The following is a 13,305-nucleotide window of genomic DNA, read 5'->3' on the forward strand; positions in this document are numbered from 1 at the left end:
AGCAAGCGGGCAGGCAGGCCTCGGTATCTATAATCAGCTTCTCCCCGCCCGAATGCTGCTCAACTCTCTTTGCTCTTTCACATGGATGACACTAAATGAGGTATTTTTCCACTGAGCTCTGATTTGACGGTTTATCTTTCCTCATTGAGACACGGAAATCCCAAATATTTGGGCCGAGATGTGTCAGCCGCCAGCCGGTGCTGTTTCTCAACAGATGGCCATCTTAATCTTCCTCATCTGCCTCACCACAGCAGCACTTCTGCTGTTCTAATAAGATGTCATCTCAGATGTTTACAAGCAGTCATTTGACAATGGAAACCATTGCATCTATCGCAAACGTTGAGTGCCTGGCCTGCCATCAGATATGATTGTTGATGTGAGCCTACTTCCTTTTCTCTCCAAATATAGCGCCCGCAATCAGCGTGCACTTTGGCTCATCTCCATCCTCATCAGCGTGACAATAGCCTTTCCGTGAATGAAAGCAAAGCGACACGTTTGTGTCATTGAAGCCTTTCTGTTGTTTTACTCTCTTACTTCTTCTGCGTAGCTGCTAATTCCGAATATTACGTCAGGTCCAGAAATGGAGCGTGCTGCCACACTTTGTACAAGAAACTTTTGACATCAATGCAGTTTCTGCACAATTTCAAAGCCTGCCTTTGAAGCATCTTTGTTATTGGCCAATTTTTCATCATTCCATTTACTTCTGCAGTTTTCTATCAAGTCCTACGGGAGCCAGAGATGGAAATGTTTTCCATGCAACACACCTGAAACGATTATTTCAAGCAGGAAGACATGCAAAAGAGAGTGTTGTCATGCTTCATCTGACTGACAGATGTCATTGTCCCACCAACCTTTGCCGTGCCTCTCAATTGGTCCACGCAGCGGAGGAGAGGAGAAGAGAAGAGAGGAGGGGAGGGGGGCGGATACAGGACCGAGGGAAACACCGACCCCCGAACTCACGCTGATGGAGCTCCGTGTTTGCAACTGGGGTTCACCATTTGTCGTTCACGCTCTTTTGTGGAATATTCCTGTTTATATAAGAAGTGGCAGCGAAGCCCAGAAGAAGTGGATCGAAGCGCACGGATCAGAGCATGCATGCATGGCACAATCATCGGATATTGCAAGGGATCAAAGACATGAATACTACGGTAACTAAGATTCTCCTCACCGTGTAAAAAAATAAAAATAAATCAATAATCAAATTGTCAAAGCACCGGGATTCCCTTTGTCCCCACGTGTGGAGGAGGCTCAACTGAGGTAAGCAAGACTCGCTTTGTGTCCGCTTAGTAAATTGCATAACCATTTATTGTTTCATAAAAAAACGCCTTGCTAATTCAATAGTTCAACCTTTCAAAATGCAAATGATTTGAAAAAAGTTGCACGGGAATACATCTGAAATGAAATGTGCGCGTGCGTGTCCGTATATTTACGGAGCTTTGTCCGGAAATCCACTCTATATTGATTGATGCCCAAAATGCTTTGCATTAAACCATTTTTGGCTGTTCATAAACAGACAATGAATTTTTGGGGGTAGCAGCCACTAAGTCACTGAAGTGTGTCGCCATCATTTTTCTTCTTGGCCCAAAATAGACCTGAGAGTTCCCATTTTTCTTCACTATAGATGCTAAGCATTTATTCTGTATATTCTTAGTTGTTAAAAATGTCATTTCAAACTTTCAATTGCTGCCAGAGTTTGTCTTTTGACACAGGTGCTTCTAATTGTGCTCTTCTACCTGTGGCTAAAGCCAAAGTGTGGCAAGGATGTGGTGGACGTGGATTCCCCATCTGCGCATGATTTAGATGATCTTCACAGTCGTAAAGGGAAAGTATTACGATGAGAAGTGTGATCATTCACCATGAGTTGCATTTCTATTGCTCTCTTCAGCAGCAGTATTATCAATAGTAGAATATCTGCTTTTAAACCATATCAAACTGGTGCAATCCAGCCTTTCTTCTTTCTTTTTGTCTTTTTCCCTCCTTCTTTCGCCATCTTTTTTGGCTGCGCTTGAATTCCGGCCGACAGCCTCAAATATTGTGGCACGGCCGGCCGCTAATGACCTGTTTTGGCCCGTCAAGACGGACTTGAGAAATATGAAATGAGTGCCTAAGTGATGCTGGTGTATTCTGCTCTCCTGGAGTGCGTTCTGAGAAATCATTGGGCTTAATTTGTCAAACAAAGATCTCAGTCAGCATGCAGCCAGGCAATTTCCGCATTTGATCATGTCCTACACCACAGGTGTCAATATCTGGCCTGCCCTTTCACTTTCACTTTTACATATTGTGTGTAATGATGCTATTGATCTCCATATGATATATCAGCTCTTGTTGCCCAGTCAAGTATCATCCTGCATGAATGAATAGAAAGCGTCTGATTTATTAGCTACCTTCTACTTCTCAGTGCACACATTCCACTTTGAAAGGCCTCTTGATCGGCTTGGGCGAGTCTCGTAAATGTACAAATCGAATTCCAAAAGAAATGGCCATTATGCAAAGATGTTTCCAGACGTGACATCTGTGCTGTAACGCCGAACCAAATCAAACAGCTCTTGTTCAAGGTCTTTGAGGCATGACGGAGGAAATAAATAAAATAACGAGCTGGCCGACCTTGGCAGATATTAAGCGCCATGTAAATTTACTTTGATGGTTGGCGAGTTTCTTTCCATTCCAGGATGACTCAAATGTAGCTAACCTTTGACTATTTTCAGTCGTTTGATGGATCGGTATTGGGAAGAATTGACATTTTGCGCTTTATTGTCTGTCACGCTTTTGTTGAACAATCAGGTGATGGCTTGGATGAGACGGCGTTCCAACAGATGTAACCAAAGTCCACCTTGCGTGATGGCCATTGGGCTTTTTCAGTGGCCTTTGAATAATTGCCTGGTCATGCCTTCATTTCTGCAGGCTAAGTGGAATTGACATTTCATGTCGAGACAAATGTGTGCGCATGCATTCATTTTTGACAGAATGCAAAGTGGGTGCTCCACAGGAAACTCTAATCGTATCACTGATAATCAAGGCACATTTTAGGAGAAATGGGCTGAGTTCTGTTTCTTTTTTTTTTTTTTTAAATAGCCGGAAATACATTTTAGCTATCTCTCTCAGATCATTTCATTTTGATAAACAGTATTCTGTCATATTTACTTGCGCCAGATGTTCCTTCTAAATTTTTTTTTTTTTTGGGAGTATATTGTGTGTCATCATGTGACCTTTAAATTTCTAATGTTTAGTGAACATGAACAGGTTTTGCATGTCCTGATTTGTATCTGTTTTTATTTGATGAAGTCGTCTATCCTAAGCAATTTGCAAGTGCAATGTTTATGGAAGTGGAGCTGCAGGCTAGGAGCACAATTTAAATGGCATGGATTTAGAAGCAACAGCGGCCTGGCCCGATGATTGTTTGAAATGTAGGTTGATCACATGCACATAATCCTTTGCTAACCATGCGGGCTGCGTGTGAAAATGGCATGCACAAGTGCTTATCTACCATGTTTACGCGGCCACAAATGTGCGAGGCTTTGCTTTGTCAAATGCCACTTTGTGTGCTTGTGTGTGTCAATCCATGGGATTGTGTACAAAATGCATCATACAGTGCTGACTGAATATGTTCACATGTTCAATCCAAGAAGAAAACATTTGGGTTTGTGCCAGTGATTAGAATCTACTGGTTTAAAAAAAGGTTGTTGTTTTTTATGTTGACTGAGCAAAGATGAACACGTAACAGAAATGTTTATTTTTTTTCTTGGCGATGTAGGTCAGAGGATAAATGCAAATGAGTTCACCTTTTAGGTTCCCTTCAATATAGCGTGGCCAACGGAAAACATATCCAATTTTTCCCTTCTTCATTCTCCCTTTTTCCAACGTGGGCGGCTTACAGAGGCTATATAGGCGAGTGATTAGCTAGATAGTTCCCCCCCGTGTGTGTTATGAATGACATTTTCCATTTGAAGGGTTGTTGAGTGTGCTTATTGTTTGGCTGTAGCACTCCTGTGGCAATTTTGACGCTCATTTAAATGTGACCTTGTTAAATGCCATCTGCACGTCAGCATTTCTCTGTTGAACTTCATCGAAATGCTTTATTCATAAATATGGCAATTTGGCCATCATTGAAGTTGCTGAATGTTAAAATGTAAAGCTCATGAAATGATTGTACGTCATTGCTGCATTGGATCTGTTGAGTGCAAACAGTAAAGCAGCAAAGGGTAAGCGTATGCATGAAAGGCTTATCTATATGGCCAGTGACATTTTCATTTATGGATTACTTCATGCTTAAGTCCAAAGTGTTACACAGTGTGATGGGCGACCAAGATTCCCTGCTGTCAAAGCTGAATGGAAAAAAAAAAATCACATGTGACGCCTTCCAAATCATTTACTGAACATGACAACTATTTTCATGTATTTCATAGCAAGTGTGACATTTACAGTGGTTATGTTACCTGCCCCATACTGAAGAATAATAAATATCCTGCCCCACTGGGCCAGTCAGTCTAAAGGATGCGTGGGCTGAGCTTGTTATCTTCACTCCATTAAACTGATTCACAACTTAGTCTCCAATGATGCATGTGACTGACCTTGACATGTTCCGCAGACCGCAGCTGAAATGTGACAGGGTGCCATGCTCTCCATGTCCAAATGACAGATTGAAAGTGAGGGGAAGCAAAAAAACTTTCATCCTGTTCAAACAAATACTCAGTGAGAACCCCGAGTGCCCTAACGCAGTTATTTGCATCAAATGAAACCGTATTTTATCATTTGAATATTTTTTTTCAATGCCTTGCTGTCCTTTCAGATCTCTCTTCACCATAAATGATTAAATCTGTTCTTCATTCATTGAGTAAGTAAAAAAATAAAATAAAATCATAGATGCTAGGATATGTGCCGTCTAATGACTAAAAGCATTAAGTCTGCGTCAGGTCTCATTAGCTTGCTGATTGATTGTGAGACTCGAGATTACAGAGAGAAAAGAAACCAAGCCTGTGATTAAAAACAGTCACCGTGAATATGGTCAAGATGGTATTGTTTGAGCGTGGACATCTTTAAGAGCCTTCCATTTGCAACAAAATGAGTTACCATTCATGTTCATTTTTGCGCTGTACTGGATGTATGGCGTCATCACAATTTGTTCCGCATATTCCAAAGCATCTTTCTTTCTTTTCTTGCTCTCTCTGACATGCCATGTGGTTAGCATCATATTTTCCTAAAGTGTGTTTTTGTATTTGTTTCGCAGGTGTGGTAGACAGTGAGGAAAGATGAGAAAGAGCCGAAGTGTCCTCACCGTGTCGCCAAACAACGTAAGCCATTCAATCACTGCAGTACAGAAAATTTATATTTTCAGTAAAAGCATTTTATTAATTGAAGGAAAAGTCTGATTAATTGAAAAAAAAAAAAAAAAAAGACTTGATTTGAAATAATTGTCAATTGCAACTCTTAAAACAATAACAAGTTCCAGAATACGGTCATTCATCTCATTTTCAAATTCTTCTGTTAATCTTGTCGAGTCTGACCCTTCTTAGTGCAAGTATTTGTGCAAATGAGCCATTAAAACATCCAAAGAGAAATGACTTGCTCATAATCCAACCTTAATCCTTTGAGATCATCAGAATGGCAACTATTGTGGCCTTTAGAGAAGTCACTATGTGGAGTCAAAATTGCCTTTTGCCTCCCACAAAGCTCTAATAGCGCATTGTGTCATGTTTACACATTAGCATATGATTCCCTTTAAAAGATGATCCTGGGTATTTTTAGGACGTGCAGCTGTACTTTGTGCTGCACTCTCCTGTGCTTGTGGGTGTCTTAATAATGTGACTCAAATAGTTTTTTTGCGGACAATGTGGGTGTGTATTACTCACTCACTCACTCACTCACTCACTCACTCACTCACTCACTCACTCACTCACTCACTCACTCACTCACTCACTCACTCACTCACTCACTCACTCACTCACTCACTCACTCACTCACTCACTCACTCACTCACTCACTCACTCACTCACTCACTCACTCACTCACCCACTCAATCTCCTGATGCAAGTTTGAACATTATGTGCCTTTCATTTTGTGTGATAAACACTTTGTTCATTTGTTTTGTGTCAACTCTTGGGAATGCACTTCCAATTTATTGCTTATATCTGCATCCAGGGCTATGAAAAAATATGAATGCTCTTCTCATTTTTTCCCACTTCAAATGCTTAAGATCGTTCAACAAATGTAATATGTTAATATAAGACTAATGCGTATAACCCGGGCAAACAAAATGCTGTTTTAAATCATGCTTTTTTTTTTTTGTAGGACATACAAAGCTATGTCGTCCCGTGTGAACAAGTAATTCAGGCTTTCCATTTCTCTATTCCTGGAGACACCTACACTCACTTGCTCTTACTCACTCAAACAAGCCACTGACCTGAATAAAAATCTCAAATATGATATTGATAACCCTCAATCACTGATAGTTTACAATAATTGTCCAGGATTTTTTTTTTCATCCCTCCCTGTTTGACATGTGACTTGAACTTGGACATCTGCTCATCACAGTTGTCAGTAGTCTCCTGCTGTGGTAATTGGGCTTGTATTTACAAAAAATATAATCGTCTCAGAATAGAACAGAACAGAACAGAACAGAACAAGGGTGTCTGCTGGCATAAATGATCAGCCAGTATTATTATGCATTTGGCACCAGCAGTGCTAGCAAACGTTTTAGTTGATTGGGCTGTAAATACATATCCTGTGACATTATTTACATCATGTGGAAACATTTATTTGTGTGTGTGTGTGGGGCGGCGGCTCATCAAATTGTTTCTGAGAGAGACAATAGAGGAGAACATGGAATGTCTATCTCATTGTGTTGTTAGCACTCCCTGGACAACCAACAAAAAAGCAAAGTCATAAAATTGAAATGACTTCAATTGCCTTCAGTCAATTTTACTGACTCCACTTTTATGTTCAAGCATCAAACGAGCCAAATTTAACAGAGAAAGTGGCCAATTTATTTTCTCGTTACAGCCGGTTATCTGTCTGTCTGTCTGTCTGTCTGTCTGTCTGTCTGTCTGTTTGTCTGTCTGTCTGTCTGTCTGTCTGTCTTTCGGTTCATCAGTCCAGCATTGACTCAGAGGCATGAGATTCTCACTTTTCTTCCCCGACCCTAGCAACTCATCCATCCATCCATCCATCCATCCATCCATCCATCCATCCATCCATCCATCCATCCATCCATCCATCCATCCATCCATCCATCCATCCATCCATCCATCCATCCATCCATCCATCCATCCATCCATCCATCCATCCATCCATCCATCCATCTATCCATCCATTCATCCATCTCGCAATCTTCCTGGCCACTTCCAGATCTTTTTCCTCTCAATGGCTCTTCCAGGTGCCGTTTTCTCGGCTCATCTGGTCATTTCCTTCCCGTGACTATGTCGCCTTGGCATCAAAATAGCAAGTGTTTGGAGTCTTTGGGGTGGATGGGGGTCGCTGAGCCTATCCGTGCCCCGAGATCTGACAAGAAGGTGTTCTCCAATCTGAAATACATTTGAGATTTGAAAGCATTTCATTGTTCTGCCCGTTCATTGCCGGCATCAGATATAGTTGGGATGAATGAATCCAAACACATTTGACGATTTCATAAGCAACCAGTGGCCATCAGACCAATTAAAATTCACTCCATCTGTCTTGTGTTTGTCTTCAGCTTCTTTGGTCATCTCCCTCAGTTCTTTTCAAACCCCAACAATTCACCCATGAGTGAATATTCGTTCTCAAGTACATCCCTACTCTTAAACATAGCTATAGCGCCCCTCAGTGGGAAGACCTATGACATGCAAAAAAGAAAAAAGAAAATACTGTCATTTAATGAGTGCTACATAGACTTCATGAACCTCATTTTTTTTTTCCAGGATGGCAAAGAGGTGTCAGATTGTTGCCTCAGCGAGTCTTTTACATCCCCGACGTGCACGCTGGGTGTGGACCTGCGCAGAGGCCGCAGGCGTTTATCTGGCAACCTGCAGCTGCCACCCTTGTCGTGGCGTCAGGGGGAGAGGGCCCGGACACCGGACAATGAGCTCATGTCTCGGCCCACATCATTACCTTTTGGAGCCCCTCCCAGGATAGACATCACGCCTGTTGATGGCGAATGGTGAGTTCATTTTACAAGATGCATGCTATGTAGTTGAAGTTTGCGTATCCATACATTACGGTACGTTTACTGTATTGGGGTCACCCAACGAGCAGAAGCACCCGTTTATTCCAACTCTTTGCCATCAATCAGATTGAAATGGTGCTTTATTTCTTGAGGGGTTTTTTTTTTTTTGCTGGGACTTGCAGTGTCACTTTCTACCACGAGAGAGCAGTAAAAGCACATTTTGGTTTACATCATCGTCATCATCATAATAAAAAGCAGCGTTTATCCTTCTTGTCGGGTTAGGAATCCTAACTTGGTTTGGAATGAGGACGATGTCATATTAATAATAAGTCTGAGAAAAAGATGTATTTGGCAAGCCCCCCGCCTCTCTCGTATTGACTCAGGTCTTTTGAGGATCTGATGACGTCCTCGTTTATGTCGTCATTTCTTTTGTGAGATGCAGCTCGGTCCGGTCCAGTTTGTATTGTTGACGGCAGGCCAGGTGTATGTGAATCCCTGGCAGACATTTGACCATAGTGAGCATCCTCCATTAGGTCCATTTCTCAGTGCACACAGTGCATGTGTGCGTGTGCGCGTGCTGCGCGTTCATGCGTCTATATAATGTGTGCAATTTTAGTACTTGCCTTTCCACCCTTATAGAGAGATGAGAAACTTAATTGTTCCAAAGCTGAGTGGGCTTTGCAGACGGATTGCTCAGATGATGCAGACATTGGAAGTGTGACCTGATCATGAAAATGAATGCTTGCATTTGAAGCTTTGCTTGTTCTCCCCGGGTTTCCTCCCATTATCCAAAAATCACCAAGACACAATTGGCCATCGATGTGAATGTGAGCATTTTTGTCCATCAGTGGTTGTTAAACAACAAACAGAGAACAATCATGAAAGGAAGAGTGAGCATGAAGACACATTTCAAGGGGAGGAGGGCAAAAACAACCGAAAGCTTGAACAAAAAAAGAGGTCGACTCAAAAAATACAGTGGCGTAGTAGGCCCAAATGTTCAGTTGACTTCCTTTGCAACTGGAGGGCAGCGGCGAAGATTGATTTGGAAAGGCACACTCCGAGAACGACTTTTATAGTCTTGACTTGAACTGAATGTGGGTTCATCCTAATATTAGACCAACATCAAGGTGTGTGTGTGTTTAGGAATACAGCGTTTTAATGTGTGTCTTATTCCAAAGTACTTTTTTCTACCATTGCATTGAAATGTTTCTTCCCCCAAATCATCTGCCCTTTTGAGACCTTTTGTGTTTCAGTTCCAGATACCCATTAAGCCTTAATCGCTTGTGCAAATATCTTTTTTTCTTGGCCTACACTCGGCGCTCCCCTGCCTCGCTAAAGGTTACGACATCATCAGAATGACCACAAATCCCCTGAAAAACAACCTGTAACCGAGCGTGGCAGCTTGTCGTCACTCCGGCGGCCAGCCAATCATTTGCAGCGGAGGCGCGGCTTGCGCTCGCTGCGTACCCGCCCGCCCGCTCTCATCTCTGCTCTTGTGTGTATCCTGAATGAAAGAGCAAGTGAAGCGTGCTGTGTTGCACTGCGCTCGCCACTCGGCTTGAGAAAGTGACGCGCAATCTGACTCGGGGCTCTCTGCATAGTTGGAATCGCAGCGGGAGCGCCTTCGGGGACCACCGAGGAGGTCGATCCAGGAGGAGTTGATGGAAAGAGCAGAGCAGAGCAGAGCAAGACAGGAGGAGGCAATTCCAAGCCCCTTTGAATTTTTCATAAGGGAGCTCTCCAGCATCAAAGTGCGTGGATGGACTGCCAGAAAGAGTTTTAGCCAGAGTGACAGCAAGGAGCAATTTATGAGTCATCCAGCAGCAAATTGTTGTGTCCTCCGAGGAGTTGGATGTAATCCTGCTTGCTGTGTGGAGATGAAAGGACGAGCAGCAGAAAAGCACATTGCAGCAGAGAAAGGGAGTGGGTGGGCAGGACTGCTGTCTGGCTAATCCCTAAAGCACGGAGGAAAAGCAACCCCAAACAACGCAAAGGCTGTGTTGACACTTTCTGCATCTCCAATCAGGAGGAAGACTAAAGCTGCTTTCTCCGAGCAGCTGACTTTGAAGGCAAATTTGAAAGTCATCCAGGCCGCAGAGATGTCCTCAAACGAGCTGAGCGTGGAGATGGACTCGTGCATTCGGACGTTCAAGGAGCACATGCATTTAGAACTGGAGCCGCCCAAGGTGCCCGGTGTGGTGGGAGGGAAACGGGGCGCCACGTCCCCCAAACTTTCCCCGCGGAGCTCGCCCCGGCTCTTCCGGAAGCTGATGGTCAACAAGAGCATCAGGCAGAGGCGACGCTTCACTGTCGCTCACACCTGGTAAGGAGCAAGGGACGAGAAACCAAATGATGGGCAAATTGGGTAGAATAGAGAGAGAGAGAGAGAGAGAGAGAGAGAAAGATCGCCTGCAGCCAGCGGATGGAGAGACAAAGATAAGAGAGTCCAAAAACAAATGTGGTCACAATGGGGGAAAGACAATGTACACACACAAGAAGTCAACAAAAAAATGCAGTCAATAATCTCCCATATAACCGCTAATTACCATTCAAATTAGAATTTCAAAGTCAGGCCAAACTAAACAAAATGACAACTGTCTGCTGATGTGCCAAATGATGTCGTCTCATACTACAAATCAAATCCAGGCTTTCCTGTCCTCTATTTGGATCTCCATTTGCTCATGACCTCGATGCATTTTATTTTCTCCTGGATGCATTTGCTGCATCTAAGCGTCAATTTGAACCTGTAGCACTGGATATGATATGTAGAGCGCATGATTTGCCGAAGCATTAACTTCTTCCATCCTCAGATCCTGACTTTATGAATGGAGGGCTTTGGCGTTTTCTATTTTGGGCATTTTCACCCCACCCCCATTGCTTTTTCCTGCAGTTAGCTGCTGCCACCAGTGAGAATGCGAAGGGAGTGTTTGCTGGGTTATGCAATGTATGGATTAGTGGCATGGGAAGGGCTGTCGACTTTTCAGCCTCAAGGTGACTTTTGCCCTTATAAAAATCCAAAAACATCCACAGCCCGCCCCGAGTTTGAACGGGATTCCTAAAAACAAAAGAGCCCAAGTGGGCTCGTCATTGCAAGGGAAGGGAAGGGAAGGACAGACAGACAGACAGACGGACGGATGGATGGATGGATGGATGGATGGATGGATGGATGATGTGCGTAGAAAGGAAAAGAGTCCCGCCGATATGAATCTGTTCCACAAGCTGCACTGTTTGGATGATGGAAAGGAGATACCGTGTTCTGCTCTGCTCTGCTCTGCTCTCTTTCTTTGTTTCTGTAAATCCTATGCCTTTGCTGACTGTGACACCTAAGACGCATGTGGCAATTCATCTACATGTGTGTGTCGAAATATGCATACTGGCTATGTTAGGTCTTTGATTCTTCTGTGTGGCTCTGCTCTTCCTTTACTAGCTCCCAGGGACTCGTATCGCTTTATCTCTTCTTGTATAGCCTGTTTCTGAGCTAAGTGGGATTTGTGGGGGGGTTGGGATTCATGTTTTTTTTTTTTTTTTTTCTGAAATCATCACGCTACCGCTAGGTATCCTTTGTGTTTGCTCCACACCTTCTGAGCTTACGTTTGGGATGGAACAGCACAACACATTACCTGGCGCCAGTTTAGCCAATGAACACTTTAAAATTCCCCTAAGTGCATCTTTCCTTTCTGTAACTGAAAAGACAATCCGATTCAAGTAAATACACATTGAGGAATGAAACACAGAGGTTTCACCTTTTATAGGAAATCCACTATTATTCAACAGCCACATCAATATTATGGCTTCCCTCAGAGGTCCACTTACAATGTAACAAAAGCAGACGTGGGAATTCTGGAAATCAGCGAGTTTAAAAAAGAAAGAAGATGGGACTGAGGACAGATAGAAGTGTCCCGTCTGTGGAATACACCATAATCAATGGAAATATTAATTAAATGGGTTTAAGTGGCATTGGAGTGGCCTATGGTAAAGCCTTCAAGTTGCAAGTCTGTGCTTGCTATTGCTTATGCTACCATGATTTGTCTGTCCCATGTGAACTCCTGACCCACTGGCTCTCAGACAATGAGTGTTCTGTTTGAGCCAGTCAGCTGTTCCCCCGTCCGTCTCTTTCTCTGTCTGTCTGTCTCAGTCATTTTTACGCTCTTTGTCGTCTTGGGTGTTTATTTTTTATTTTTTTGCTCTCAGTCTGAGGCTTCCTTTGTGCAAGTGGCTGAGCGTGTTTTCTCGTGTCTTTGTTTCTGCCGGTAGGCTTTCTGCTGTGGCTCCTGCTTTTGTAATCCAAAGCACCACATGAGTAAATGTTTGATGGGCGGGCGGCGAGTTGAGGCGTATAATTGCTCTGTTTTCCACTCACACAAAAAGCATGTCAAGACGGGAGAAAAAGAAAGTAACCTCGCTAATACCGCAGGAGCAAAGGAGAATGAAAAAAAAAAAATAAATTGGAATTGCCAGCGCGAAATGGTGGCAGTAAACTTTGATGTGTTATTTAGTTATTCATGGGCAATCACAAAGTGCATCAAAAACATATTACAAAAGGTTTTTGTTGCTGTTTTCTGGTGGAACGGATCAGCGACATTTCTATTCACTTGGATAGGGAGCGATGATCGGAGATATGAATGCTTTGACTTACGAGCATGATGGAGGCAAACCAAACATGTTGCCATTGCTTGAATAAATGACAACATTCAAGTCAGTGTGAATTGAGCTTTGACACAATGGAAATGTTTTCCACACACTTGGACTTCCTTTGAATTATTTGGGCTAGTTCATTCATAACATTTGGGTGAGTTGACCATCACATTGGCTCAATCATCTTCAACATAAAACGTTTTTCCGCCTGCACCACCTGCGCCACCATCCTCCTCATCTTCTTCTCCTCCAATCTCCTCTCATGACCTGGTTCAGCACCCTCCATTTCTATGGCTGTGCTGAATCAGCCAAGCACAAAGTTAACTATTAGGGATGGCTGAGGGCGCGTGATGACTCTGTGAGAATGCATTCCGATGTCTGTAATGTGATTATCTTGGCAACCATTGGCAAAAACACTTGCGAGCATGTTTCAGTCTGACACGTCAATGGAACACATGGCACATTACATTTCTTGGGCTGTATTTAGTGGTATAAAAGTTCAGTCTTTGCATGGCCACTGAATGAAGGGAAGGCTT

At 43.1% G+C, this 13,305-nt stretch overlaps 1 protein-coding gene across 4 annotated transcripts in view; it reads left to right on the plus strand.

The window, feature by feature from the left end:
- Window positions 1-790: 790 nt before the first annotated feature.
- The window catches only part of pde4ba (phosphodiesterase 4B, cAMP-specific a), a 46,733-nt gene continuing 34,218 nt past the window's right edge, over window positions 791-13,305 (plus strand). The window contains exons 1-4 of one of the 4 annotated variants that reach the window (XM_085927365.1): window positions 791-1,148; window positions 1,212-1,257; window positions 5,225-5,288; window positions 7,890-8,128. In XM_085927365.1, coding sequence (XP_085783491.1) covers window positions 5,247-5,288; window positions 7,890-8,128 — 281 coding nt within the window. In that variant the 5' untranslated portion in view covers window positions 791-1,148; window positions 1,212-1,257; window positions 5,225-5,246. Of the gene's footprint in view, window positions 1,258-5,224; window positions 5,289-7,889; window positions 8,129-9,767; window positions 10,458-13,305 lie in introns of those variants that run through there. The other 3 variants (XM_085927364.1, XM_085927366.1, XM_085927367.1) reach the window with 3 other exon arrangements.

Source organism: Syngnathus leptorhynchus, chromosome 13, assembly GCF_054491065.1.
Source record: "Syngnathus leptorhynchus isolate UIUO chromosome 13, UIUO_Slep, whole genome shotgun sequence".
Lineage (NCBI taxonomy): Eukaryota > Metazoa > Chordata > Actinopteri > Syngnathiformes > Syngnathidae > Syngnathus > Syngnathus leptorhynchus.